The sequence below is a fragment of the Lacerta agilis genome, chromosome 2 (genome assembly GCF_009819535.1).
Source record: "Lacerta agilis isolate rLacAgi1 chromosome 2, rLacAgi1.pri, whole genome shotgun sequence".
Taxonomy (NCBI): domain Eukaryota; kingdom Metazoa; phylum Chordata; class Lepidosauria; order Squamata; family Lacertidae; genus Lacerta; species Lacerta agilis.
The window spans coordinates 359899-387172 of record NC_046313.1 but is presented as its reverse complement, the minus strand read 5'-3'; the positions used below and the strand labels follow the sequence as shown (position 1 = coordinate 387172).

Below are 27274 nucleotides of genomic sequence, written 5' to 3'. Positions count from 1 at the left end.
GAGTAGAATGTGTTCTTTTATGTAATAGGAATCGGTGTGTTTTTACATGAGTAGAATGTGTCCTTTTATTTAAAATGCATCTCTGGGTTATTTGTGGGGCCTGCCTGGTGTTTTTACATGAGTAGAATGTGTTCTTTTATGTAAAATGCATCTCTGGGTTATTTGTGCGGCATAGGAATTAGTTCATTCCCCCCCCCCCAAAAAAATATAGTCTGGCCTACCACATGGTCTGAGGGAAAGTGGACCGGCCCACGGCTGAAAAAGGTTGCTGACCCCTGCTCTAAAGGGACAGGGAAGAATGAAAACAGGAGCTTCCAGACTGTTTTGTGCTTCCACATTTGTACATAGGCTATTCTGGTTGCAGCAGTTGCATAAAGAAAAATATTTAATACATTCATAGGTATCCCACCCTCTATTATACCCAAAAGGAACATCTCTGGGGTTTTTTGGAATGTCAACTTTAGCATTTTTTATTTATTTCTGTGTATATCACCTCCCAATATTCCTTAGCTTTCCTACATCCCTACCACATGTGTATAAATGTCCCCTCTGTTTCTTTGCATTTCTAACACATCTTAGATACCCTTTTATACATTTTGACCAATTTAGTTGGGATGAGGTCCCCTTTTCCATTGGAGAAATATTGGAGGGTATGGGATGACAGATAAGAAGACTTTAAAGTGTTAGTGAAACTGACTTCTTTGAGCACAGGGGTTACAGGGATGATGTGAACTTGCATGGAAGCCCTTGGACAAGCTGCTAGTCCAGGCATAGGCAAACTTGGCCCTCCAGATGTTTTGGTACTACAACTCCCATCACCCCTAGCTAACAGGACCAGTGGTCAGGGATGATGGGAGTTGTAGTCCCAAAACATCTGGAGGGCCGAGTTTGCCTATGCCTGTCCTAGTTCTTCCCCAAGCTTCCCCTTTCATATCAATCCCAGCATACATTGCCCAGGAACCAGCTGAGAAATACTGCATGGCCCACGCCCACCGGACAGGGCACCTCCCAGTGATTGCAGCTTCTCCCCCCCCCCCCGATCCCTTCCTAGATCTGCTCTTACCATCTTTTTCTGCTCCTTCTGCCACTGATCTTTGAATTCCTTCCGCCATTTCTCAATTTCATTCCTCTTCGCCCAAAGAGGCTGCAAGGCAAGGTGGGGTGCAGGGAGTGAGATCTCCAGCAGTAGGTTTCATTATTTACAAATCTATGGCATCCAGGAGACACCACGAGTGATCAAGGGACCTGGGCAAATCAGCAGAATGGATTGCAAGCCCAAGATATATTTTAGTTGCTGCCTTTGTAAAATGGTGTCTCATCTAAGTTGAGAAACACTGTACCTGATAGTATTCCTTCATTTGCAAAATCCCGGCCGTCTCTATGGCCAAGTTCCCTGCCCTGATGTCATGCTCCATAGTCATGGTGTACAGAGTCTGTAAGGGCATGCAAGTCTGAAAAGACAAAGAACACAGAGCCAATGGGTTCTAGGACTGAGTGTTGGGACTGGAACAAGGATGTTTGGGTTCAAATCCCAGCTTACAGGGAATGCTCAGTCTCCCTATCAGCACAGCAATGAAAGAAGACCTCCTATCTCACGTATGTGTCACTGCTCTGCCGGTTTCATTTCCTGGCTCAATGCAGTAATCATGGCACATGTGAACAGCTCACCCTGTGGCAAGTAGCTTTCAAGACTTTTGAAGCACCAGAGCCAACGCACAAAACAAGCTGCATATTTACATTACAGCCGTCAGAAGGAGCTTCTGCCACACAGAAGTGGTTTTCAGCAACAACCCCTCTGCCTGCTTAAAGGAGGAAGCAGAAAATCGGGCTTCAGGAGTTCTAGCTGCAACTTAGCCCAGCCATATTAGAAACTGGTGCCATGGCACTACGACAGTCAAACCTCAATTGTCAAATGTAATCCGTGAAACGTCAGATAACCGAAAATTGAAAGCAGAAGCCTCAATACAATAGCGAAGCTCAAAACAGAAGCCATGTTGGAAGTTCAGCTTCTGAAAATTGTTTGAAAACCGGAACAGTTACTTCCAGGTCTTTGGCATTCGGGAGCTGAAACATTTGAAAATGGAACTGTTTGAGAACAGAGGTTTGAGTGCACAACACAGAACAGGGACGGGGAACAACAACAGATGTTGTTGGGCTCCAGCTCTCATCAGCTCCCCCCCCCCACACGGCCAGTGGTGAAGGAAGGTGGGAGTCACCAGGGGCGGAGCAAGGGGGTGAGGGGGCGTGCCGCCCCGGGTACCACCCTGGGGGGTGACACTCGGGGTGGCACATGATCGGCATGCGATTGGCGGTGGCGACGGCGCAGCAAGTTTTAAGGCTGCAGTGCGCTGCAGCCTTAAAACTTTTCGTGCCGCTGCTGCACGGTCCGAAGGGGTGCTGGACGCTTGTGCCCGCCATCTTGGGTGGGCTGCTGCGCATGCGTGCCATGATGTCACCGCGCGTGCTAGGGAGCGGCACCCCACCCCCAGGGGGGTGCCCCCGCTTTGCCACCCTGGGCGGCAAAGCGGCTCCCTACGTGCCTGGGAGTCATAATCCAGCAACACCTGGGGGTACCAGAATGCCCATCACACAGAGGATGCTGGTTGCTTCTCAGAGCTGCAGGAATGAAACAGACATGAAATAAATGCTAATAGCTGGGTGTAATGCACATAAGAGTTAATTTTGCTCTGCCAAGTAGAGAGGCTAGCTTTCAAGTGTGTCATTTCCATTAACTAGCTTATAAGAACATAATACCAGAAAATAACGGTTGCCTCTGGGTGCTACATTCTTGGAAGTGGCACCGTGGAACACTTGCCCTTGCATGGGCTGGTGGGTGAATTCATCTTCATACGTACTGGAAAAATGGTGCCTGTAAATGTGGTTGGGGGTGGGGTGGGGTGAAAACACACACACACACACACACACACACACACACACACACACAACTTATTGATTTGGGCTCTGCATGGGAGAGACTCACAAAGACCCTACAGATCATACAACGTAGGGCAATACCAAAACAACTTCACACAACCTGTGAAATGAAGTCCCAGAAGGGAGCAACCAGGAAACAATACCTGTGGGAAAATGGCACTCCTGCCAGCATCAGCGATCTTCAGGATGTTCTTTGCAAACTCAGTTTCTATGAACAGGAAACAACAGTAGACTGAATTTCCAAAGAAAACATATAGTAAGAGCAGAGAGATTCTTTCTATGTAGCCACAAAAACATGGGATTTTGGAAAGCTGCTCCTACCTTGTGAAAAGGTTCGTGGAAAGAATTGTGTGTTGGCGGGTTGCAGGTATCAAGGAGTTTAACTCTGTGCTAATTGGGAATGCTGACTCAGCAACATGTGATGACTAAGCATCATGGGGCGTTGCCTAATTGATCCCTTGCCAGCTAGCATAAAGAGGCATGGTTGTCTTCAGTTGGTTGGTGAAGAGGTGATGGCTTCTCCCTGAATGTAATTCCACCTGTATCTTGTGTAGCCTTAATGTACCAAGACTGCTTTACAAGACTGCAACTGAATAAAGCCTTATTGAAAATCCAGCTTGATTCTCGTGACACTGTGTACCCATTCTAATGTCCTATTCTGCTGCTGTTTTGGCCAGGATTGCTTGTGGGGACATTTTTTTATGGCTGCCTAATGTAGAAATAGATCACCTGGATGGCTTAGCTTTAACTTAAGAGAGTCTGTTGGGGAGAGTTTGGAGCGTCTGCTGGCCTGTTTAGGTCATGGATAGTGCAAAACGAGCCTCACCGTAATTCAGGCGTTTGTCAACCCAGGTCAAGAGTTCCTTGATGTACTTGCACCACATCTTGGCATAGCCTAGGGCTGCTTCCACTCCACCAGTGCACTTGATCAGCATCTCGTCGGCCTCTTCAGCTGAGAAAATTAATTTGCAGGTTTCAGGAAGCAGCTGTGGAAGAAGTCCCTGTGGCTGCCCACCAGCGCTCAGCAGCGTGAGGAGGCAAACAAGTTTCCATTGGTCAGGTCATCAGTCACAGCCAAACTTGGTGTCTGGCGCTCTGTTCATTGGACCACAGGAAGCCCATTGGCTTCCAGGAGACCAAGCATATTTACCAGCCACTTGCTTTACTCCACCCCCATCCTCTGCTGATTGGTGATTGGCCTTGTCAATTCCTGTAGCTTCTCCTTCCTTGTAACATGCACTGCCATTGTAACCAAGTGCCCTGTGTGTGTCTCTCTTGCAGCACCTGCTCCATGTTTTCCGCCTTCCTGATGCTTGCCTTGCTCCTGAGACACACAAGCCTTTCTCTAGTTCACTAGCAGTGCTGCTACCTTCATCTCTTTGGGTGCTTCCAGATGGAGCCCTAATATTGTAAATAGGTTATTCAGGTATCATTAAAGGGGTCATTGGCAACCGGTTTGTTGTTGTTGTTTTACTTATTGGATTTGCCTCAGAAAAATATGATCCAAGTTAAATGGGGTGGTGAAATATGGATTGGTATTTTGATGCCAACCAAAACAGAGGAGAAGGTCCTCGATAATATAAGTAACAACAGACAAAATCACAGGAACCTTTGGAAAGAATGACAGGGGTATAAAATCTTATTTGTAAGTGTCCAGCAACATGGGGAGGGATTTTCATACTTAAGGAGCACCGATCCCCCAATGACTCATCCTTTGGACGTGCCCTTCTCGTCATCTGTCTGTGTTACTGTTCTGGAACTAATCTGGTCTCAGTTTTCCAACCTACAGTTTCATTTTTCCCCCTAGCAACTTGGTCCTTCAGCCAGGCTACCAAGCCAAAAAGACCAGTTCTCACAGTGAGAGGCCCTTCTTCTGTAGGAGGGCAAAGGACCCCACCTGTGTGAGACATCACACTGAGATTGAATGTCTGGCTTTTAAGATTGTGTACATACTTAATAGTGATTTCTCTTAATTCCAGAGCACTTCCCTCTTTGACTCCCTTTTACATATGTCTTTAATACAGTAATACTTAAACTTGACTTTGATCCCATGAATCAGTGAGTAGGAATCTGTCATTTAGGGTGGGAAAATCACAAAACCTAAGCAAGTTCTTCCAATGCAAGGTTTGTTCCAACACCTGAGCAGCTTTGGGCATGCTGAGGAGGGAGCTGACCTACATAATCACATGCCTCCCAGGAAGGTCACCCTCGTGTTGCCACCATTCAGCCATTAAACTGCCCCTACACAGTTCTGAAACTAGAGAAAGGGAAGAGGGAGTGCCAGCATTCTCCTCCCCCTTCCATATGTAGTGATGGGGGAAGCAACCAAAGAATGTGTCTTCTCACAGCAGGTTGTGAGTAGAGTAGCCATGCTGTTAACTGAAAATACAACAAAATAAAAAACAAAAACATTCCTTCCAGTAGCACCTTAGAGACCAACCAAGTTTGTTCTTGGGATGAGCTTTCGTGTGCATGCACATTTCTTCAGATACACTGAAACAGAAGCCACCAGACCCTTATATATAGCAAGAGGGTGAGGGTGGTGGGAATGAGTGATTGGCTGATAGGTGTGGTAAACCTGTTGACGACTGTTAACAACTGCAATTGGTCTTACAGGAAAAAGCAAGGGGTGAGATGGCCTTATCATTTATAATGAGATAAGAATCCAATGTCTCTATTCAGACCAGGTCTCTCCATGGTTTTAGGTTTGGTAATGAGTTACAAGAGCCCTCAAGCCTAGCAGCAGATGTAAAATGGCAGTGGCAATCCAAACTGAATTTGGCCACCTTTGTTTAACCTCCCTTGTCCTGTTACCTGACATGTTCCCTGGTTCTCCTGCTTCCGAACTTCCTTCACATTTATAGAAAGCTTCATCTGTCTGTGAAACAAAGAGATGATAACATTTTTGAGAATGTTTTAAAATGGGTGAATAACCCCCAAATGCACAGCCTCCCATTTTAAAGCTTCATTTGGTTTGTTTAACACAACTGCAGTGCTTTAGGGCTCTTCCAGTTTCTGTTAGCCCCATTGCTTTCTCACGAGGAAACCCATTATTCACACTGAATCAGAACAAAGGTCAACTGGGTTTTCTCCAGGTGGACATTGGCTCCAATTTAGCACTAAAGAGCAAATTTCCCTGGGGAAAGCACAGGGCAAGTAGAAACCCACCTGTGCTTTCTAGGAATGGGGCAAGTGGAAGTGTGGACGAGCCCTTCATTTTGCCAAAGGGCACGAGATCTATGAAAGTAGCACACTGTGCACCTCACACCCAGCCACCCACCCACATAATCTGCTTCTGATGCAGAAACTTGGGAAGGAGCAGGTGGTAGGAGGCAAGTGATAAAATCCAAAACCTCACAAAAGATAGCTGAAATATTCTGCAGTGTCATCTCAGACACCTTTCACATCCATTGAGCTAAAAAGTGATATTAAGCTAATTTCTCACTATTTGGAGATCCACAAGGATCTGTGCCTTGGATCCATGATTTTAAACCATGGCAGCACTAGAGCAAAGCACAGGCTCTGTGATCTTTGCAGTCTTGTCAATGAGACAGATATGAATTGTGATTTAATGGTAATTTGGGAAGGAGGAGAAAACTTTCTTTAAAAATTATGCTGTTTCCAGTGGATCTGTTTTGCTGGATCTTTGCACACGTACACTGCCCCTTCTCTTCCTTCCACTCTCTCCAATTACATTTTCTCTTTCTTGACCACTTTCTCCCCTAGCCCCTCCCCACAAGCTCCAAGAATCTTCCCTTTCTCCTGCTTTCTGCTCATGTGTTGGTCTGAGCTTTGAAAAGCACATGCAGCAGAAAAGAAGCAGAAGAAGGTGAGAGCCTTCCAACTTCCTCCTCCAGCTCTAAAGGACTTTTCGAGCGGAAGAAAGGCAGCCAGTGAGTGGTGTGCGGATTGTTTGTGGGCACCAGCGGAAGTTCTCAAGGGGGCCACCGCCCCCATAGGCACCATGTTGGCTAGCCATCTTGCTAGTTTTGTGGGATTAGGTTTTTAGGGGGAGTTTATCATACAAAGGAAGGGATTTGGTAACTTTTGAACTGTTGGAACAAAGTAGCTTCTCACAAATGTGCTACTGGTAATGGTTTTTCACTCCAGTGTCAGGCTCACATTTCAACATACCTGTAGTTTTTCCGTCTGCAGGTTTGAGATTCCACTATCATTGTCATTAGCATCATCAATGAACATATCAACTGCCCTGCAAATTAGAAAGAGCCAACAGGGAATATTACATACGAGGCAGAATTAAAGGTTCTCCACCAGAACCATACAACACAAAATGGGCCAGAACATTATGCAGAATGGTGTAGCTGCCTTGAGTGGTAGATTTTAGGTGCCATTACTGAGTGGCAAATCCTCCTTTATTTATTATTAGATTCTTATCTGGGAGAATGGTAGCATTTGGAATTTTCCACCCCAAGAACCAGAGTATTTGGGGCCATCCTGACTGAGCAAGATGTGCACTGACAAATTCATTTTTTTCTGGTAAAATGTACAACATAGGGAGTCATAATCCATTATGGCTCCCTGCTTATATGCACAAATGATGGCAAAGACATACAGGTATTTGCCTTCAGGCAACACGAGGCAGTCCTCCATTCCTGAACAAATCCCCCAAGGTCAAGCAAACCCAGCAGTAGCATCAACTGTGTGGGGCTGGTTGCATTTCCACAGAACACTTTTAGTTGCCCCTGCTCCCATTGAAACTGCATTCCTTTGATTTGTTCCCACAGTAAATTATTCCTGGTGTCATTATTCTCTGTCTGCAGAATCATCTATCATCATCATCTTCATTAATCAATTAGTTTCTATAGAGTTACCTCAAGACGATGTACAATGGAAACAGCAATAAACAGTTGCTGGGGTGGGTGGGGGTACCAGCAGTTGTGTTTAAAACTAAACTAAAACCATACCAAATAGACATGCAAAGCAAAAGCCCATTTAGCCAGCTGGAAAAGCCTATAAAACCTCAGTTTGTTTCTGGATAGTGTGGATATTGGGCAGCTGTCGACATTGGGCATCTCAACAGGAACGCTATTCCACAGAGCCAGGGCAGCCACACCAAAAGCCCTGCCCACAGTTACCACAGAGAAAACTCTGGAAACCTTTGGAACTGAAAGGATAAATTCTCCTGCACACTGCAGTGATCTGCTGGGTGAGATATAAGGTGGTCTCTCAAGCTCCCTGGTCCTGAGCTCCAGAGGAGTTTATATCTTCATACCTACACCTTGAACTTGGACTGGCAGCAGCTTGGCAGCCAGAACAAATCCCCCAAGCGGCCTGTTATATGCTTCTGCTGGTTTGCTCCCACATTCTGCAGTGGCTGCAGCCTGTGGACCAACCCCAAGGGCACCAGAGTAGTCCAACCATGAGGTTAGCAGGGTAACCAGTCCAGTTATCCCAGTCCAAGAATGGCCGCAGCTTACCAACCAAGCTGGTAAAAGGCACTCCTAGCTGCTGAGGCACCTGCACCTCAAACTTTAAAAAGAAAAAGAAAAATAACACAAAGTACACGCCTGCTACCAACACCTTAGGGCCGACCAGTTTGCTTGAAGGATCCCCTTACCCCAGTCAGCCATCTGGATCTGCCCAACTCGCACTGTTGCAGGTGAGCCATAATAGCTGTTCTGCATTTGCAAGGAACCCATATTTTGGTGTCACAACTCCCTGCCCATTGACTTTAGACAGGCTCATTCCCTGTATTTTTCCCAGCACCTGCTAAAATCTTTTCCGTTTGGGCAAGCCTACCCAGACATGTAAAGTTGATGAGTATTTTAACCCATAATGTTAGCTTAGAATGTATACTTTTAACTGTTGATTTTATTCATTTTACTTTTTATAGCATGTTTCTAACACTGATTTTTATTGACCATTTTAATGTATGATTTATATTTGAAAAGTGCTTAGAGGTTTTATTTGCATTTAAGCAGTATATAAAATTTGTTAAATAAATAAAATAACCAGGCTAATCACAAGAAGAATTCAGCTGGGTTATTTTTTCTGGCTTTGCACCCTCCAATTCTGGCAAAAAGCATAACAACCTGGACAGGCCAGTAGAAATATTGTTCTGACAATTCTAAGCCATTTTCATGGTTGCAGTTGTACTTTTTCCAGCGGCCACAGTTGATGGAGATGCTCATGGCCTGCCTGCATCAATCTTTCTCCCTTCAGTTCTGTACCATGTACACAACAGTATGGATAAATTTACTGGTTGTGGTGAGCACTGTATTAGGATAGCTATGAAACCGATCTTGGATACATACGAATTTCCAATTGAAATTTCTATGGCATCCAGACTCCGGAAAATCTCACTGAAGCGTTTCTTGTTTTCAGTCCCTTTCACTTGGCTATTGAGATCTGGAAAGGAGGATGAAAGGGATAAAAGAGAAATCTCCGTGAGGCCTTGTGCAAACAATGAAAGATAGAATCTAGCCATGCATGTCTCATTCTGACCCTTGTCGTCATGCAAAATTACACAGCAGTCTTGTCTTCCTTTCAAACTAAAATCTATTGAAAACTATTTGAATAATTAACAATACGGATGTGCTCAAAATCTTATTGGGCTTAGTGAATGCTCAAACTGAAATAAAGACAGGCACAAGATTTGTAGAGCTGTCTTGAAACTCTCCTTAATACAAGTATGCCATTTGCTCCTTAGGAAAAAAACAACAGTGATGCTAGTTTGCAGGAAGATCTGGCTGTGTACAGCACTCAGTACTTTTCTTCTGGAGGTACTCAAGGCTATGTAGGATGGGCACCCCCCCTCCAAGAAAAGTTAGAAGTGTGGCATTTACTGTAACAACTTCATGGTGTCTGCCATGACCCTTTTTCCTTGAAAAGAAAAAAAGGGGGGAAAGCACTGACAGCACTAATTGGCTAGCACACATGACATCACCAAGGCATCAGTCCTGTGAGCAGTTTTGCAAGTCTTTTAAACGTATTTGCATTTTTAAAAACAGAACGTGGAGGATGAAAGTATAAATGAATAAACAAACATACAGCATTGTGAAAAGAAAGAAAGGCTGTAAGCATAGGAGAGAGTGGCAGAACTGAAGGCTGACCCAGCATCTGACCTGATAAGATCCAGCAATTGCCATGTAAACTGAAAAGTTGCCAGGCTTGTACCACAGACCAGTAATCAACTGTGACTTCTCTTTAAAAATTGTGTCTGTCATCCCCCCAATGACAAAAGCAATACTGGATGGGTCCCACTGCTAGTAACATCATATTCTGAATCCATGCAATTGATGGGGGGGGGGCTAGCTAGTTGAGAATATGATAAAGGACAAGAGAACTCAGTGCTGTTGTGTTGGAAGGATATTTACAGGAGGAGAAAGAAAAGTATCTTCACAGAAAAGCAAGTCACATTGTGTTCAAGGAGCTTTAAAGCTCAGTCGGAGCAAATGGCACTCTACAAATTGCTGTTTGCTCTGAGTCAGCTTTATTTTTTTTTAATAAAGATTTTATTAGTTTTTCATAACACAAAACACTCCATCACCTTCACCAACATTAACCCCAACACTTACCCACCACTATGACTAAACAAATACATACATACTAACAATTCTTCTTCTTATTTAAAAAAAAAATTCTTGGTCGAATCATCATTATGACTTCCCCTGTTTTCTCTCCTTCGGTTCCTATTCCAAATTTACTTTAATAACTTCATATCTCTAAAATTAAATTCACTTCAAAATTCAAAACTAAACATTCTTCAAAAAATCTTATTTTTTTAGTTTACAATAATATTTTTGTCCTTATCTTGTATAAAATCAGATCATATTGCAACTTCATATAGTTAATCACAAAACATATTATTCTTTTTATCTTAACATATTATTAACATATCTTAACAAATTATCCTTCATATCTTAACAAATTATTCTTGGATCAAATCATATCAAACAGCTTCTTTCTCTAAAACTGCTGCTAATATAGAAATAAAACGAAATATCCCTTATCTAGTTTAAAAGCTTAAAAGAAAAATAACTTGACCCACCAGCTTCAGGCTAACAATACAGTTCATCCTATCCCACTTCTAACCATTTTCCTTTTCCTTCTTACTTGAAGACCACTCCTCGAATTGTCCTCTTTTCTTGTACATCCACAGATCCAGACACAGTTCACAGAAATATTGCATTAAGCATCAGGGTACACAATTCTTCACCTTCCAGCATCTCCGTTTCTTCATCCCATTCTTCTTTTGTTAGTAGATCTTCCCGGAGATGCCAAGCCGTTTTGCTCTGTTCTTCCATGATCCCCTTCAGCTCTTTGCCAAGGTTCTCTTCCATTGCAGCAATATTCTGGAAAGTCTCCTCTGTGGGAAATACCTTTTCTGCCATATCCCGGTTCAGCAACACCAGTTTCTGGTTGCTCAGTTCAAGCCTCAGAAAAATAATCCTTTCATCAGTTAGTCCAGAGTCCAGGACCAGCTCAAAAACGAAACCCAGCATGGCTGAAGTGGGCATAGGTGTCAGATTTCAATGTTTTTCCTCTTAATGCCAGTACTTTTCCACTCAGTCTCAAGCCTTCGCAGCCATTTTTCCTGGAGCCAGGGCGCAAGAATTACAAATCCAAAAGGAGATACCGTATTTTCCACTGTCTTAACCCCCAAAGGGAAATTCAAACAGTCTCACTTATCAAAAGTTAAAACATTGTAACCATCACTGTAGCAACAGTCTGTCAATACAGTTATTTTCTTTCCACCGAAGGGAGGGAAACAGGCTTCCTTTTCGTGATACCTCCCGGGTCGTTAAATGTCAAAAAAAGTCAGAAATAAGTCCAATCTCAGTACTCACGACCACCAGGCTTCCTTTTTTTTCTTTCTACAGGGAGAACGTTGTCGCTCACCGCGAGCGGCGGCCGCCGCTTCGCCGTCCCGGTTGGGGCATTTCCCCTATAGCCCGGCTCCGTAGTCCCTTCACCCCCACTCCCCCTTTACAGGGGGAACGGGGGAAGGGTTCAGAGCCATAGTGGGCCCGCCGGGGAGCCCAAGGCGCGGGACGCTCTTCCCGCGCCTCACCGGAGCCCCGCTTTGCGGTAGCGGGGCTCCAACCCCCGGGACAGCCTGGGTCGCCTCGCTGCCGAGGCAACCCACGACCGCCCGCGATGGCGTCGCCGCCGGAAGTCTGCTCTGAGTCAGCTTTAAAGAGCCACTTTTCGCAGGGAAAGCTCTGGAGCAAAAAAGAAAATGGGGTACTTGTACATGGAGCTTTAAAGTGCAGACCTTTGTCTGGAAAGAGCGGGGCACAAGGTAAGTGTGGATAAGCCTGACTGGCAGTGGCCTTACAGAATTTCAGGGCTTCCCCACACTTCCCTCCAGGGAAAACTACTCTTTAGTATTCAATTGGAGCAAAGAAGCAATTGGGGTTTCTGTGGATTGCCACTTGTTCCAATTTAGAGCTAAAGAGTGGGTTTCCCTGGGAAAGGTGAGGGGAAACAGGGAAACGGCTCAGACCTGTGCTTCCAAGGCACAGAGGAAGCGGAAGTGTGGACAAGCCCTTAAGACATTCCCTGCCCTTCCTGGAGATGTCTGGGATTGAACTTGGGCCAGTGTTCTCTCTGAGGACATCACAACAGTCATTGTAGCGGAGAGAGCTCCATGGGATGTGGGGAACAAATTGTCTCTTTGGTATGGGCCTGAATCCAGACTAATTCCAGGAGTCCTAACAAAACAAAATAAAAAATAATAAAACTCCTTCCAGTAGCACCTAGAGACCAACTAAGTTTGTTCTTGGTATGAGCTTTCATGTGCATGCACACTTCTTCAGATACAGGCTTCTTCCAGGAATCCTGTTAAACAGGATCCACCCAAGAAAACTGACCTTATTTTTTATTTACCTATTTCACACTAGTTGTCAGAAAAACAGGGGCAAAGGTGATATTTCCCCAACCAGTGCTCCACTATTTTTATAACGGTCCAGGTGAGATTGATAGACAGCTGGGACTCAGCAAAAATCACTGAGCTCCACTGCTAGACTTGACAAAATTCAGGGGGCAGGAACAACTTGCCAGTGGAGGGAAGCTACACTGCCAGCTCTCAGGTAGCAGTGCCACTGCTTTTTTCCGGGAGGGAGAGGACAAGGTGGGAGGGAAGCTGGCTTGGTGTGGGCAAATGGGCAGGCTCAACTTGGCACTCCCTCCCATGTGCCCACACCATGTCAATCTCCCTGAAGCCTTGCTCCTCTCCTTCCTGGTAAGTGGCCTGGCCACCACGGGAAGGAAGCAAGGATGTGCTCCATGCTGGTACCAGAGCTTCTGATGCCGAAGAGAGGCCATTGGAATCAGGGGCTGCTTGGGAAGTGACATGACAGGCACCAGTAGCTGGTTGGTTGGTATCAGGGTAGCATGGAATAAAGTGCATTGCACTACTCTGCACTATTTTCAGCTGGATTCCTGCTAGGATATTTACAACAGAAACCTGCTTACGCCAGAGCATTAAATGTGTTCTCCATGCCTGCCCCATGCCATCACCAACTCTGCTTCAAAGGGTGAAGAGAACTCCAGTTTTGGGAGGCACACAGGGCTGAGAAGAGGGGCAGAACATTATGTAGCACAAGGAGAAATATTTGCACTGATGGACCATTGCTGCTCCGCAGAATTTCACCCCTTGGCCATCCACTTGCAACGGGGTTAAATTGTGCCAAAATTGCATTTAAAAGCTCCAAAAACTCAAATTTCTTGTAGCTTTTACATTTTAAAAAAAAGCCCAACAACTTTCAGTGTGTCCTGGTTTTTACTTTTTTAAATATGGCAACCCTACTTCTGGGTGAACTCTTTGTTGGGCAGCTGAGGATTCTCAGCATTTCACTCAAGGTTACAACACCCAATATTCTTTGGCAGGGGGGAGCCATAACTGTTCAGCTGGCCTAAAGTCTATATTGGTTTGTAGTACCACAAACTCTCTTCCAACCTTTCCCCTTTCTGCTTATTCTTCTAGGGGAAAACTTGCTTTACTTTCCTACTAATTTTGGTCTATTTCCGCCTCCTTTCCTACTCAAAGGTGCTATTTAAAATTTGATAGAAGAGGGCAAAAATAGTTCAGTAGGGTTGCAGCCAAGACTCCCAGGAAGTGTCAAAGGCCTGCTCTTAGCTGTAGTCAATATGAAAATGCTTTTAAAAAGAAAATAAGCAGGGAGATCATCAGCTGTGGTTAATTCATAATAACCAGATATGGTGGTGAGAAATGTGGTCTACAACACCAAGGTGGGTGCACTGTTCCCTCTTCCTATTTTATTGTATTTTATATTTAGAATAAATATACACAGCACTTAATAATAATAATAATAATAATAATAATAATAATAATAATAATAATAAATTGAAAATATATGCAGTGAACATGAATTAAATAATATATTATTTATCTGCATATCAATGATCACAGATAAAATCAGCAAAATGTTGAAAACAAGCATACATCAGTTGATTGTCTGGGAATGCTTGCTGATATAAGTAAGTATTTAGCAAGCATCAGAAAAGGTATAGCAAGGGCGCCTTCACACACACAGCATCCCTTGCCGATCCTTAACTAAATGACCCTTTTACACACAAGCCTCTTTGGTCACTCCTGCATTCCGCAGGCTCCTGTTTCCCAGTATCTGCCTGTCCTCCTTCAGCAACAACCCTAACACTGGGCTCCTTGTCCCAAAGCTCCTCCCTGCTGTTCAGGGTGTCTGTGACATCACTGGTGCAACTTAACCTCATTATGACATCAGTGCTGCCCAACCAATCCCTATGAGAGGCTTTATCAGGGCCATCCCAAGACATTTTGGCACCTGAGGTGGAAGCCAAAATGGTACCCTCCCCAATAAGGAAGAAGGGGTGAGGGAAGATCAGGAACCAGGTGGAAAGAAAGATCAACATCAGGATCTGCTGCCCCTGTGGATCCTGCCGCCTGAGCCTCATGGGTGGGCCAGCCCTGGCTTTACCACAAAGTCACTGAAAGACACGTAAATCCAGCCACGGCGCAGCAGCACACTCCAGCAGCCTCCTCATGGCGAGTGGGGCACAGCGCATGTCCTGAGCAACACAGGGAAGGAAGGAAAAGGGGCTACCAAACTCATCAGGACACTGCCAGGCGTCTGTTCCTCCTTGCACCCCTGTGAGCACAGTGCACCAGCCGCCTCAGCATAATGACGGGGTGTGCCAAGGGTGAAGCAGCGAGTGGAGAGGAGCATGCATTGGCGGTGCAAACCCATGCTCCCCCCTTCTAGGCTCCCCCCTCCTAGTGTCTCACAAAACCCTATATGCTTATAATAAACCTGGATATCAAGATGCAGCATGTGTAAAGATGGCCTAACTCTGGGTCAAAACCCTTGGCCAAACCATTATTATTATTATTATACGAAAATAGACACGTACAAACCAACATACCTACAAACATACCGACCTACTATACAAATACAAAAGAGAAAAAAGAAAAAAAAACTTACATACACATACAGTATACTTATATGAATACATCCATATCTTCCATATTCGTTTTTGGCAAATATCACATTATAACAATAATTAATTTAAAGCCATATATTCATACTTTTACAGTATGAATATATGGCTTTAAATTAATTAAAGTCTACATCCCAATCCCAAAGAAGGGCAGTGCCAAAGAATGCTCCAACTACCGCACAATCGCACTCATTTCACACGCTAGCAAGGTTATGCTTAAAATTCTACAAGGCAGGCTTAAGCAGTATGTGGACCGAGAACTCCCAGAAGTGCAAGCTGGATTTCGAAGGGGCAGAGGAACCAGAGACCAAATTGCAAACATGCGCTGGATTATGGAGAAAGCCAGAGAGTTCCAGAAAAACATCTACTTCTGCTTCATTGACTATGCAAAAGCATTTGACTGTGTCGACCACAGCAACTTATGGCAAGTTCTTAAAGAAATGGGAGTGCCGGATCACCTCATTTGTCTCCTGAGAAATCTCTATGTGGGACAAGAAGCTACAGTTAGAACTGGATATGGAACAACTGATTGGTTCAAAATTGGGAAAGGAGTACGACAAGGCTGTATATTGTCTCCCTGCTTATTTAACTTATATGCAGAATTCATCATGCGAAAGGCGGGACTGGATGAATCCCCAACCGGAATTAAGATTGCCGGAAAAAATATCAACAACCTCAGATATGCTGATGATACTACCTTGATGGCAGAAAGTGAGGAAGAATTAAAGAACCTTTTAATGAGGGTGAAAGAAGAGAGCGCAAAATATGGTCTGAAGCTCAACATCAAAAAAACTAAGATCATGGCCACTGGTCCCATCACCTCCTGGCAAATAGAAGGGGAAGAAATGGAGGCAGTGAGAGATTTCACTTTCTTGGGTTCCATGATCACTGCAAATGGTGACAGCAGTCACGAAATTAGAAGACGCCTGCTTCTTGGGAGAAAAGCAATGACAAACCTAGACAGCATCTTAAAAAGCAAAGACATCACCTTGCCGACAAAGGTCCGTATAGTTAAAGCTATGGTTTCCCCAGTAGTAATGTACGGAAGTGAGAGCTGGACCATCAAGAAGGCTGATCGCCGTAGAATTGATGCTTTTGAATTCTGGTGCTGGAGGAGACTCTTGAGAGTCCCATGGACTGCAAGAAGATCAAACCTATCCATTCTCAAAGTAATCAGCCCTGAGTACTCACTAGAAGGACAGATCCTGAAGTTGAGGCTCCAGTACTTTGGCCACCTCATGAGAAGAGAAGAATCCCTAGAAAAGACCCTGATGTTGGGAAAGATGGAGGGCACAAGGAGAAGGGGACGACAGAGGATGAGATGGTTGGACAGTGTTCTCGAAGCTACTAACATGAGTTTGGCCAAACTGCGAGAGGCAGTGAAGGATAGGCGTGCCTGGCGTGCTCTGGTCCATGGGGTCACGAAGAGTCGGACACGACTGAACGACTGAACAACAACAACAACAACATTCATACTTTTTAGCCATCCGTTCATAACAGTAAGGCTAAATTATTAGATCATCTTATTCTTTGACTTTCCTAATCCATCACTTCATTAAATTCTAATAAATATTTGATGAATATAAAAAACACGTAGAAATATGACACTGACCACAATTACCTTTTCTTTATTTCATCATTCCTTTAATTTTTTATTTCATTTTATTACTATACCATTTCTAAACCAAACAAGAGTTATTCTAGAGCCAAAACTGTATTGCTGTTGCACCGCTTCTTTAGATAGTACAAAAAGCTATTCCATTCCTCAATGAATTTTTCCCTCGGATTATCCTTTACCTTTTCTGAAAGATAAGCCAGCTCCGTATATTCTAGGATTTTATAAAACCATTCTTTTTTGCTAGGTATTATTGCACTTTACCAATCCAACCCTATCAGGGTTTTTGCAGCTGTTGAGGCGTATAGAAAAAAAAAATCCTCATCTTTTTGGGTATATCTGGAGTTGTTATGCCTATAAGGTAAGCTTCTGGTGTTTTAAGGAATTTGATTTTGAAGATTTTTTCCATTTCTGAATGTATTTCATTCCAGAATATTTCTTATCTTACTGCATTCCCACCTCCTCACATCTCCAACAGATATTACTCGCGTTCTTATACATTTTCGAGAGTTTGTGGGGGGTGATGTTCCACCTGTAAAACATCTTCATTAGATTCTCTCTAACCGAATTACATGTGGTGAAACTCCAGCTTATTCTCCATAAATTTTCCCACCTTGTCATCATTATATCATGACCTATATCCTGTGCCCAATGCGTCATTGTGGATTTAATTTGTTCTTCCATTTCTGTCCAATCTAGTAATCCTTTGCCCAACCTTTAAAACAAGGCACGTGCTTCTTCATACCACAAACAGAGCAAAGTCTCTCTGCTTTCCTTCCCCCTCCTCCAGAAACAGGATGTGGTTGCCTTAAAATCAAGGGGTTGCTTCACTGAGCAGCAAGCGGTGGGAGCAAAGGCTTGCTTGTCAGGCAGAAATGAAAACGAAAAGAGCCAGCAATGTTGCTCCAAATCATTTTAACCCAGCTGGGTCTTGTAGCTCCTTGCTTTGCCCAGTTGAGTTTTAATGGGGAGGCAGCTAAGAGGGAGAAGACAAAGACTTGAGTTTAGTTTCGTCCTGACAGTATTGGCTGACACAACTTGGCCGATCACGGAAATTGCACGGGTTGGAGGACAGCAGGCATGCCAAGTGCAACAGAATCCAATCATCTCTGTAATCTGAGAATTCTCAGTGTCTCCAAACAGCACAAACCCCTCTGTGCAGTTGTTACTGTTGTGAGCATGAAGGCATGCCTAGGAAGTTGGCTTTTGCCCTTTGGGGCATGATATGCAATGCTGTAGCCAGCTCTGTACATCTGTAGCAATAATCCTGGCTCTGCATAACAAAGTGGAGCGTGGGCTTCACCTTGCTAGTACTGGGGGACGTGATGGCTAATGGGGAAGATTGGTTGCTAGGGATAGTCCAGGAAGCAACCCTCGGTTTTCATTTCTGGAGACATCAGCTTGAACTCTTGTAGCAGAACAGTGTAACCTCCTCCCAACATCCAAATCTCTGTGTGCGCAAATTGTGGGCATTCAAAATGGCTTGACTAGATGGACTGGGAGGGGCAGACTGTTTGTTCTAATAGGTGTATCCTACATTCCTAGCTTAATGGGTTCTCCATGTGGCTTGCAATCCATTTAAAAGAAAAACAATTCATACAGAACCCCCATCAGAACAGAACCCTAGAAAATGGAGTAATGTAACAAGGCTATAGAATATAGCAAACCAGCTGTCCAGGATACATAAAATAGGCACAATTCCACTAAAAACAGTTATGCTAAAATTGCTTTAACCCTCTCACAGTGCAGTGACAGCAATAAAATGCCATCTCTCCAGGTGCTTCTCTCTGGGTAGAGTCTCCGGAGGGAGGGTGCCACTACGGAGAAGGCCCTGGACCTAGTAATCGCCTGCCACATTTCAAACAGTGGCTGAGATAAAGGGCACAGCCATGGGTGCAGCCAGGATTTCTGCAGATCCAAGCTATTGGAGACGTGATTGGTCAGTTAGTTAAGTATTTTTATTTGCTTCCTTGATTGGAGGGGCAGCTGCCCCCTGTGCACCTGATTATGCTCATGGGCACAGCTAAAGTAGAGTAGGGATTCGTGATGGACATGCCTGGTGGTGATGACTTCAGCACTGTCCAGTGAGAGTCCACCTCCCGTCCAAAACACAGGGAGTAGCTGTAGGCTGGTTCACACTTACCTTGGCTTCACGCTTTCCAGGTCCATATCTGAATGGGGTGTGGGGGTGTGGGTGTTGTCCCGGCGCATTCCCTGAGAAAACCTGCATTTTATTGCTAAATCAGAGCAAACAGTAATGTGCAGAAAACCTGGTTGCCATTTGTTCCGATTCAGTGGTAAAATGCAGGTTTTCCTGGGGAAAGCACTGATACAAAAAAACTAACAAACCCAATAACAATACCGCCCAGACCTGTGCTTAGAACCATGCCACAAAAGGACGTGTGGAAGAGCCCTAGGCTTGCCTGCCAGAGAGTCGCATCAGTGCTTACGAGGACCACTGTCTGCTAGAAGAGTAAAACCAATGTGTGCCCTTCTTACAGGGTCCACAGTCCACAAGACTTCTACAGCTTCTCCCCCCACCCCCTCATATTTAATTTTGATATTCCTCCCTTCCTGGAACTCATAGCAAGTCTACTAAGGAGAGATCCCCAAGACACCCGTGGTTGGATTTGCTTTATATCAATATTTGACATATGCCATTTGACTGATATAATCATCTCTCTGAGCAGTAGACAATGAATCATATAAAAGTTGTAGGAAGACCAAACTTAGCTCTGTCAGGCTATGCAGGGCTATATGTACTCTATGCTTTAAGTTGGCATGTGCCAAGTTTATTTTTAAAAAATCTGTGTCAAGTTGAAATCAACACCTCTTATAAAAATTGCATGTATTTGCGTAATTTATTTTGCTTTGTCCACAGAAATCTTTGCAGGGTACTGAAACTCTGTTCACTCAGCACGGGAAATCTTCCCCAAAACACACACTGACAATTTCACCTGGTAGCGCTCACATGTTCAAGACTATTTTTGCAACCATGAGGACTAGACACTTGGTTTTTTAAAAATGGAAGCTGAACAGACAGGATGCAGAATATTGTACTTAATACCATTTTTTTTACATCTGTACAATATGTGTTCAGAAGCCTAGAATATGCACAGTCATGAATGTATCTCATAACACTGGTGTCTATCTTAATGCTAAGGAACTCTATAACTCAAGAGCACTTCCTAAAATTTAGCCTAAATGTCTTATTATATAAATAAAATAAGCGTGCCTTGCCCATATCTTGTTGTTGTGTTGTTCAGTCGTTCAGTCGTGTCCGACTCTTCGTGACCCCATGGACCAGAGCACACCAGGCACGCCTATCCTTCACTGCCTCTTGCAGACTCATGTTAGTAGCTTCGAGAACACTGTCCAACCATCTCATCCTCTGTCGTCCCCTTCTCCTTGTGCCCTCCATCTTTCCCAACATCAGGGTCTTTTCTAGGGAGTCTTCTCTTCTCATGAGGTGGCCAAAGTACTGGAGCCTCAACTTCAGGATCTGTCCTTCTAGTGAGCACTCAGGGCTGATTTCTTTGAGAATGGATAGGTTTGATCTTCTTGCAGTCCATGGGACTCTCAAGAGTCTCCTCCAGCACCATAATTCAAAAGCATCAATTCTTCGGCGATCAGCCTTCTTTATGGTCCAGCTCTCACTTCCATACATTACTACTGGGAAAACCATAGCTTTAACTATACGGACCTTTGTCGGCAAGGTGATGTCTTTGCTTTTTAAGATGCTGTCTAGGTTTGTCATTGCTTTTCTCCCGAGAAGCAGGCGTCTTCTAATTTCGTGACTGCTGTCACCATCTGCAGTGATCATGGAACCCAAGAAAGTGAAATCTCTCACTGCCTCCATTTCTTCCCCTTCTATTTGCCAGGAGGTGATGGGACCAGTGGCCATGATCTTAGTTTTTTTGATGTTGAGCTTCAGACCATATTTTGTGCTCTCCTCTTTCACCCTCATTAAAAGGTTCTTTAATTCCTCCTCACTTTCTGCCATCAAGGTAGTATCATCAGCATATCTGAGGTTGTTGATATTTTTTCCGGCAATCTTAATTCCGGTTTGGGATTCATCCAGTCCAGCCTTTCGCATGATGAATTCTGCATATAAGTTAAATAAGCAGGGAGACAATATACAGCCTTGTCGTACTCCTTTCCCAATTTTGAACCAATCAGTTGTTCCATATCCAGTTCTAACTGTAGCTTCTTGTCCCACATAGAGATTTCTCAGGAGACAAATGAGGTGATCCGGCACTCCCATTTCTTTAAGAACTTGCCATAGTTTGCTGTGATCGACACAGTCAAATGCTTTTGCGTAGTCAATGAAGCAGAAGTAGATGTTTTTCTGGAACTCTCTAGCTTTCTCCATAATCCAGCGCATGTTTGCAATTTGGTCTCTGGTTCCTCTGCCCCTTCGAAATCCAGCTTGCACTTCTGCGAGTTCTCGGTCCACATACTGCTTAAGCCTGCCTTGTAGAATTTTAAGCATAACCTTGCTAGCGTGTGAAATGAGTGCAATTGTGCGGTAGTTGGAGCATTCTTTGGCACTGCCCTTCTTTGGGATTGGGATGTAGACTGATCTTCTCCAATCATCTGGCCACTGCTGAGTTTTCCAAATTTGCTGGCATATTGAGTGTAGCACCTTAACAGCATCATCTTTTAAAATTTTAAATAGTTCAGCTGGAATATCATCACTTCCACTGGCCTTGTTGTTAGCGAGGCTTTCTAAGGCCCATTTGACTTCACTCTCCAGGATGTCTGGCTCAAGGTCAGCAACCACATTACCTGGGGTGTATGACACCTCCATATCTTTCTGGTATAATTCCTCTGTGTATTCTTGCCACCTCTTCTTGATACCTTCTGCTTCTGTTGGGTCCTTTCCACTTTTGTCCTTAATTGTGGTAATCTTTGTACGAAATGTTCCTTTCATATCTCCAATTTTCTTGAACAAATCTCTGGTTTTCCCCATTCTGTTATTTTCCTCTATTTCTTTGCATTGCTCGTTTAGAAAGGCCCTCTTGTCTCTCCTTGCTATTCTTTGGAAATCTGCATTCAATTTCCTGTATCTTTCACGGTCTCCCTCGCATTTTGCTTGCCTTCTCTCCCCCGCTATTTGTAAGGCCTCATTGGACAGCCACTTTGCTTTCTTGCATTTCTTTTTCATTGGGATGGTTTTCGTTGCTGTCTCCTGTATAATGTTACGAGCCTCCATCAACAGTTCTTCAGGCACTCTATCCACCAAATCTAAATCCTTAAACCTGTTCTTCACTTCAACTGTGTATTCATAAGGAATTTGATTTAGATTGTATCTTACTGGCCCAGTGGTTTTTCCTACTTTCTTTTTTTTTTTTTTAAGAATTTATTGGTTTTTCCTTAACTAAGAACAATCCAACACCTTCACCAACATTAACCCAACACTTACCCACCACAACTAAAACTAAACAAATACAAACATACCAACGATTCTTCTTCTTGTTTAAATACAAAAAAAAATTCTTGATCGAATCATTACAGTTGACTTCACCTGCCTTCTCTCCTTCGGTTCCAATTCCAGATTCTACTTTAATAACTTCACATTCTAAAAATTAAATTCATTTAAAAATTCAAAACTAAACATTCTTCTTAAAATCTTATTTTTTTAGTTTACAATAATATTCCACTTCTTAACTTAACTAAAATCAGATCATATTATAACTTCATAGTAATTAATAACAAAACTCCATATCTTAACATATTATTCTTAAATCAAATCATAACAGACATCTTCTTTCCCTTAAACTGCTGCTAATAAAAAGAAATCAAAATATCCCTTTTCTAGTTCAAAAACTTAAAATCTTGACACACCGGCTTCAGGGTACCGTAATAAACCGTTTTTACTTTACCCTTAATACAATTCACCCTATCCCCCTTCTAACCATTTTCCTTCTCCGTCTTACTCCGGAACCACTCCTCAAATTGTCCTCTTTTCTTGTGAGTCCACAGATCCAGACAAAGTCCACAACAGTCCTTGCATAGAGCATCAGGGTACGCAGATCATCTTCTTCCAGCTTCTCCGATTCAATGTTCCATTCTTCTTTTATTTGTAGACATATTAATTTTTTCCCCATCACTCCCGAGCTCTCACCTTGAGAGTTGGATATAGAAATCTTCCCCGTCCTGGGTCTGCCACCCCCAAAGGACGTTTCTTTTTTCCGGAGTCGCCAAGCCATTTTGCTCTGTTCTTCAATCATCCCCTTCAGCTCTTTGCCAAGGCTCTCTTCCATTGCAGCCATGTCCTGAAAAGTCTCCTCTGTGGGAAGTACCTTTTCTGCCATATCCCGGTTCAATATCACCAATTTCTGGTTAAGCAGTTCCAGTCTCAAAAAAATAATCCTTTGTTCATCAGTCAATCCATGGTTCATAACCAACTCAAAAACGAAACCCAGCATGGCAGAAGCGGGCATAGGTATCAAATTTCAGTTTCAATTTCAATGTTTTTTCATCTTGGTGCCAGTAGTTTTCCACTCAATCTCAAGCTTTCGCAGCCATTTTCCCTGGAGCCAGGGCTCAAAGACTATAATTTTAAAAAGAGATATTCTCCACCGTCTTGCTCCCCCAAAGGGAGATCTAAATAGTCTCACTTGTCAAAAAATCAGTACTTTGTAACCATCACTGTAACAGCAGTCTCTCGAAACCGTTATTTTCTTTCCACCGAAGGGAGGGAGGCAGGCTTCCTTTCCATAATACCTCCTGGATCGTTAAATACGAAAAATAAGTCCAATCATGTACTCACAGCCACCGGGCTTCCTTATTTTTTTTCCTCTACAGGGAGAACGATGTTGCTTACCGCGGGCGGCGGCCGCCGCTTCGCCGACCCGGTTGGGGCATGTCCCCTAATAGCCCGGCTCCGTAGTCCCTTCACCCCCACTCCCCCTTTACAGGGAGAGCGAGGGAAGGGTTCGGAGCCTTAGCGGGCCCGCCGGGGAGCCCAAGGCGCGGGGCGCTCTTCCCGCGCCTCACCGGAGCCCCGCTTAGCGGTAGCGGGGCTCCAACTGCCGGGCCGGCCTGGGTTGCCTCGCTGCCGAGGCAACCCACGACCGCCCGCGATGGCGTCCTCGCCGGAAGTCCGGTTTTTCCTACTTTCTTCAGTTTAAGCTGGAATTTTGCTATAAGAAGCTGATGATCTGAGCCACAGTCAGCTCCAGGTCTTGTTTTCGCTGAGTGTATAGAGCTTCTCCATCTTTGGCTGCAGAGAATATAATCAATCTGATTTCGATGTTGCCCATCTGGTGATGTCCATGTGTAGAGTCATCTCTTGTGTTGTTGGAAAAGAGTGTTTGGAGGAGGAACTGGCAACCCACTCCAGTATCCCTGCCAAGAAAACTCCATGGACAAAGACAAAGACAACAGGCCCATATCTAGGGATGGGCAAATCTGTCAATTCTAGTTCATTTCTCATTTTTCCAGTCTTAGTTCAGTTCTTCACATTTCCACATTTGCAATTTTTTAAAAAAGAAAACAAGTCCCTCATTAAAATTAATTACATTTTAGTGCTATTTCCTAATATACACATTTTTTGCAGCATAGTTTCTCCTTACATAGTTTCACTAACATATGCTTTTATATCCCGTATAGTTAAAGCTATGGTTTTCCCAGTAGTAATGTATGGAAGTGAGAACTGGACCATAAAGAAGACTGATCGCCGAATAATTGATGCTTTTGAATTATGGTGCTGGAGGAGACTCTTGAGAGTCCCATGGACTGCAAGAAGATCAAACCTATTCATTCTGAAGGAAATCAGCCCTGAGTGCTCACTGGAAGGACAGATCCTGAAGTTGAGGCTCCAATACTTTGGCCACCTCATGAGAAGAGAAGACTCCCTGGAAAAGACCCTGATGTTGGGAAAGATGGAGGGCACAAGGAGAAGGGGATGACAGAGGATGAGATGGTTGGACAGTGTTCTTGAAGCGACTAGCATCGAGTTTGGCCAAACTGTGGGAGGCAGTGGAGGATAGGGGTGCCTGGCGTGCTCTGGTCCATGGGGTCATGAAGAGTCGGACATGACTGAACAACAAACAATGCATTTATATGCACACTTTACCCCAGAATATGAATTTTTGTACACCTTGTCTGCAGAACAGCACTGCAAAAAGTAAAAATACACAATGCCATAGCAACAACTTTGTTGTTGTTGTTGTTCAGTTGTTCAGTCGTGTCCGACTCTTCGTGACCCCATGGACCAGAGCACGCCAGGCATTTTTGACTACGCAAAAGCAACAACTTATCTCGTGTGAAATCAGTTCGCTGAATGCCTGGTGGAATAAAAACATCCTTGATCACCTAAATATCATAGTGGAGTAGGAATGGCACATTTTCCTGCGGAGTTTCACCTTTTTACAATTTGTAATTACTACAGCAGTGGTACTAGCAAGAGTCAAGCAGTTGCCCTTTTCCTAAAGCAAACATAAATGCCTTGGGCATGCATGGTGACAACTACGTAAAGGATAAAGGTAAAGAGACCCCTGACCATTAGCTCCAGTCGTGTCCGACTTTGGGGTTGCAGCACTCATCTCGCTTAATTGGCCGAGGAAGCCGGTGAACAGCTCATGTGGCCAGCATGACTAAGCCGCTTCTGGAGATCCAAAGCAGCGCACGGAAACACCATTTACTTTCCTGCCATAAGGTAAAGGTAAAGGGACCCCTAACCATTAGGTCCAGTTGTGTCCGACTCTGGGGTTGCGGCACTCATCTCTCATTACTGGCTGAGGGAGCCGGCGTACAGCTTCCGGGTCATGTGGCCAGCATGACAAAGCAACTTCTGGCAAACCAGAGCAGTGCACGGAAATGCCGTTTACCTTCCCGCTGGAGTGGTACCTATTTATCTACTTGCACTTTGACGTGCTTTCGAACTTCTAGGTGGGCAGGAGCTGGGACCGAGCAACAGGAGCTCACCCCATCATGGGGATTCGAACCACTGACCTTCTGATTGGCAAGCCCTAGGCTCTGTGGTTTAACCTACAGCGCCACCCGTAGGCTCATTTAATTGCTTATAATCCTAGTCACTCATAAGTCTCCAGGTGCCAAAGTCTAACTCATCTCAAGATCGCCAGGGGATGAAGTTTAGCTCTCAGTTTGGTGTAGTGGTTAGGAGCGGCAGACTCGTAATCTGGTGAACCGGGTTCGCGTCTCCGCTCCTCCACATGCAGCTGCTGGGTGACCTTGGGCTAGTCACACTTCTTTGAAATCTCTCAGCCCCACTCACCTCACAGAGTGTTTGTTGTGGGGGAGGAAGGGAAAGGAGAATGTTAGCCGCTTTGAGACTCCTTCGGGTAGTGAAAAGCGGGATATCAAATCCAAACTCTTCTTCTCAGAGTGAGAAGATAGTGGTCATTCTAGACAACCTGTGTGTTGTACATTCACCCTGATTTGTTTGCAGAGAACCTAGATAACACTGGCTGTTGACTGAGCATTAAATCCAGATTATTTGCAGGGAAGTTAAACAATGTTGTATCAAAGCAAGTGTCATCCAACACTTTCCAGTGCATTATCCCGTCACTTTCCTTTTCATAAAAGTCTGATCTTTTGCAGAAGCAACTTTGTTGTTTGAGACCTCTAAACTAGGCATAGGCAAACTCCAGCCCTCCAGATGTTTGGGACTACAATTCCCATCATCCCTGACCACTGGTCCTATTAACTAGGGATGGGAATCCCAAACATCTGGAGGGCCGGAGTTTGCCTATGCCTGCTCTAAACCAACATTAATTGCACAACCTGAATTTGTGACAGAATTCCACCTGAAAACAGTGACTGTCTGGAAGTGCCTATAGCATGAAGACAGAAACCAGGGGATAGGCTATTTTCTGTTTTGCTTGAGTATTTTTGCTCTTAGAGCCACCTGTGTCCATGAGGTTCTGCCCAGAAACTACTAGACACAGTTAGGCTCTGTTCCCAATGCTCCCAGGCAAAATCTCCGTCTGTGGCCAGCTTCTGTCCCTACGCTACCAAGGCCCACGCCTTATTTCTAAGGCTCTGCCCCCCTAATCTTAGGGTGGGATTTAATTAATGAGTCCCATCCATGGAATCGGCTTCTGCTTGTACAGTGGCCTTCCTCGCTCCTCCCCTTGAACCCTGAAATTGGCTCTGAAGGGGTTGGGAGAACCCCAAAAAGTACACTGGGGGAATTGTTCCATGTCAAGCCCAGATGCTTGTCCTAATGGAATAATGACCTTAGTGCAACATTGAATTCCTTCCTCAATATCTTGGTTTTAGGAAACCTGGTAA

At 44.3% G+C, this 27274-nt stretch overlaps 1 protein-coding gene across 2 annotated transcripts in view; it reads right to left on the bottom strand.

Annotated features, from left to right (window-relative positions):
- GMIP (GEM interacting protein) overlaps window positions 1-27274 on the bottom strand; it is a 77903-nt gene that overhangs the window by 31246 nt on the left and 19383 nt on the right. For both annotated transcript variants that reach the window (XM_033136458.1, XM_033136459.1), the window contains 7 exons: window positions 9210-9303; window positions 7069-7144; window positions 5749-5812; window positions 3761-3886; window positions 3078-3142; window positions 1341-1451; window positions 1064-1144 (listed from right to left, as the gene is read on the bottom strand). In XM_033136458.1, coding sequence (XP_032992349.1) covers window positions 1064-1144; window positions 1341-1451; window positions 3078-3142; window positions 3761-3886; window positions 5749-5812; window positions 7069-7144; window positions 9210-9303 — 617 coding nt within the window. The remainder of the gene's footprint in view (window positions 1-1063; window positions 1145-1340; window positions 1452-3077; window positions 3143-3760; window positions 3887-5748; window positions 5813-7068; window positions 7145-9209; window positions 9304-27274) is intronic.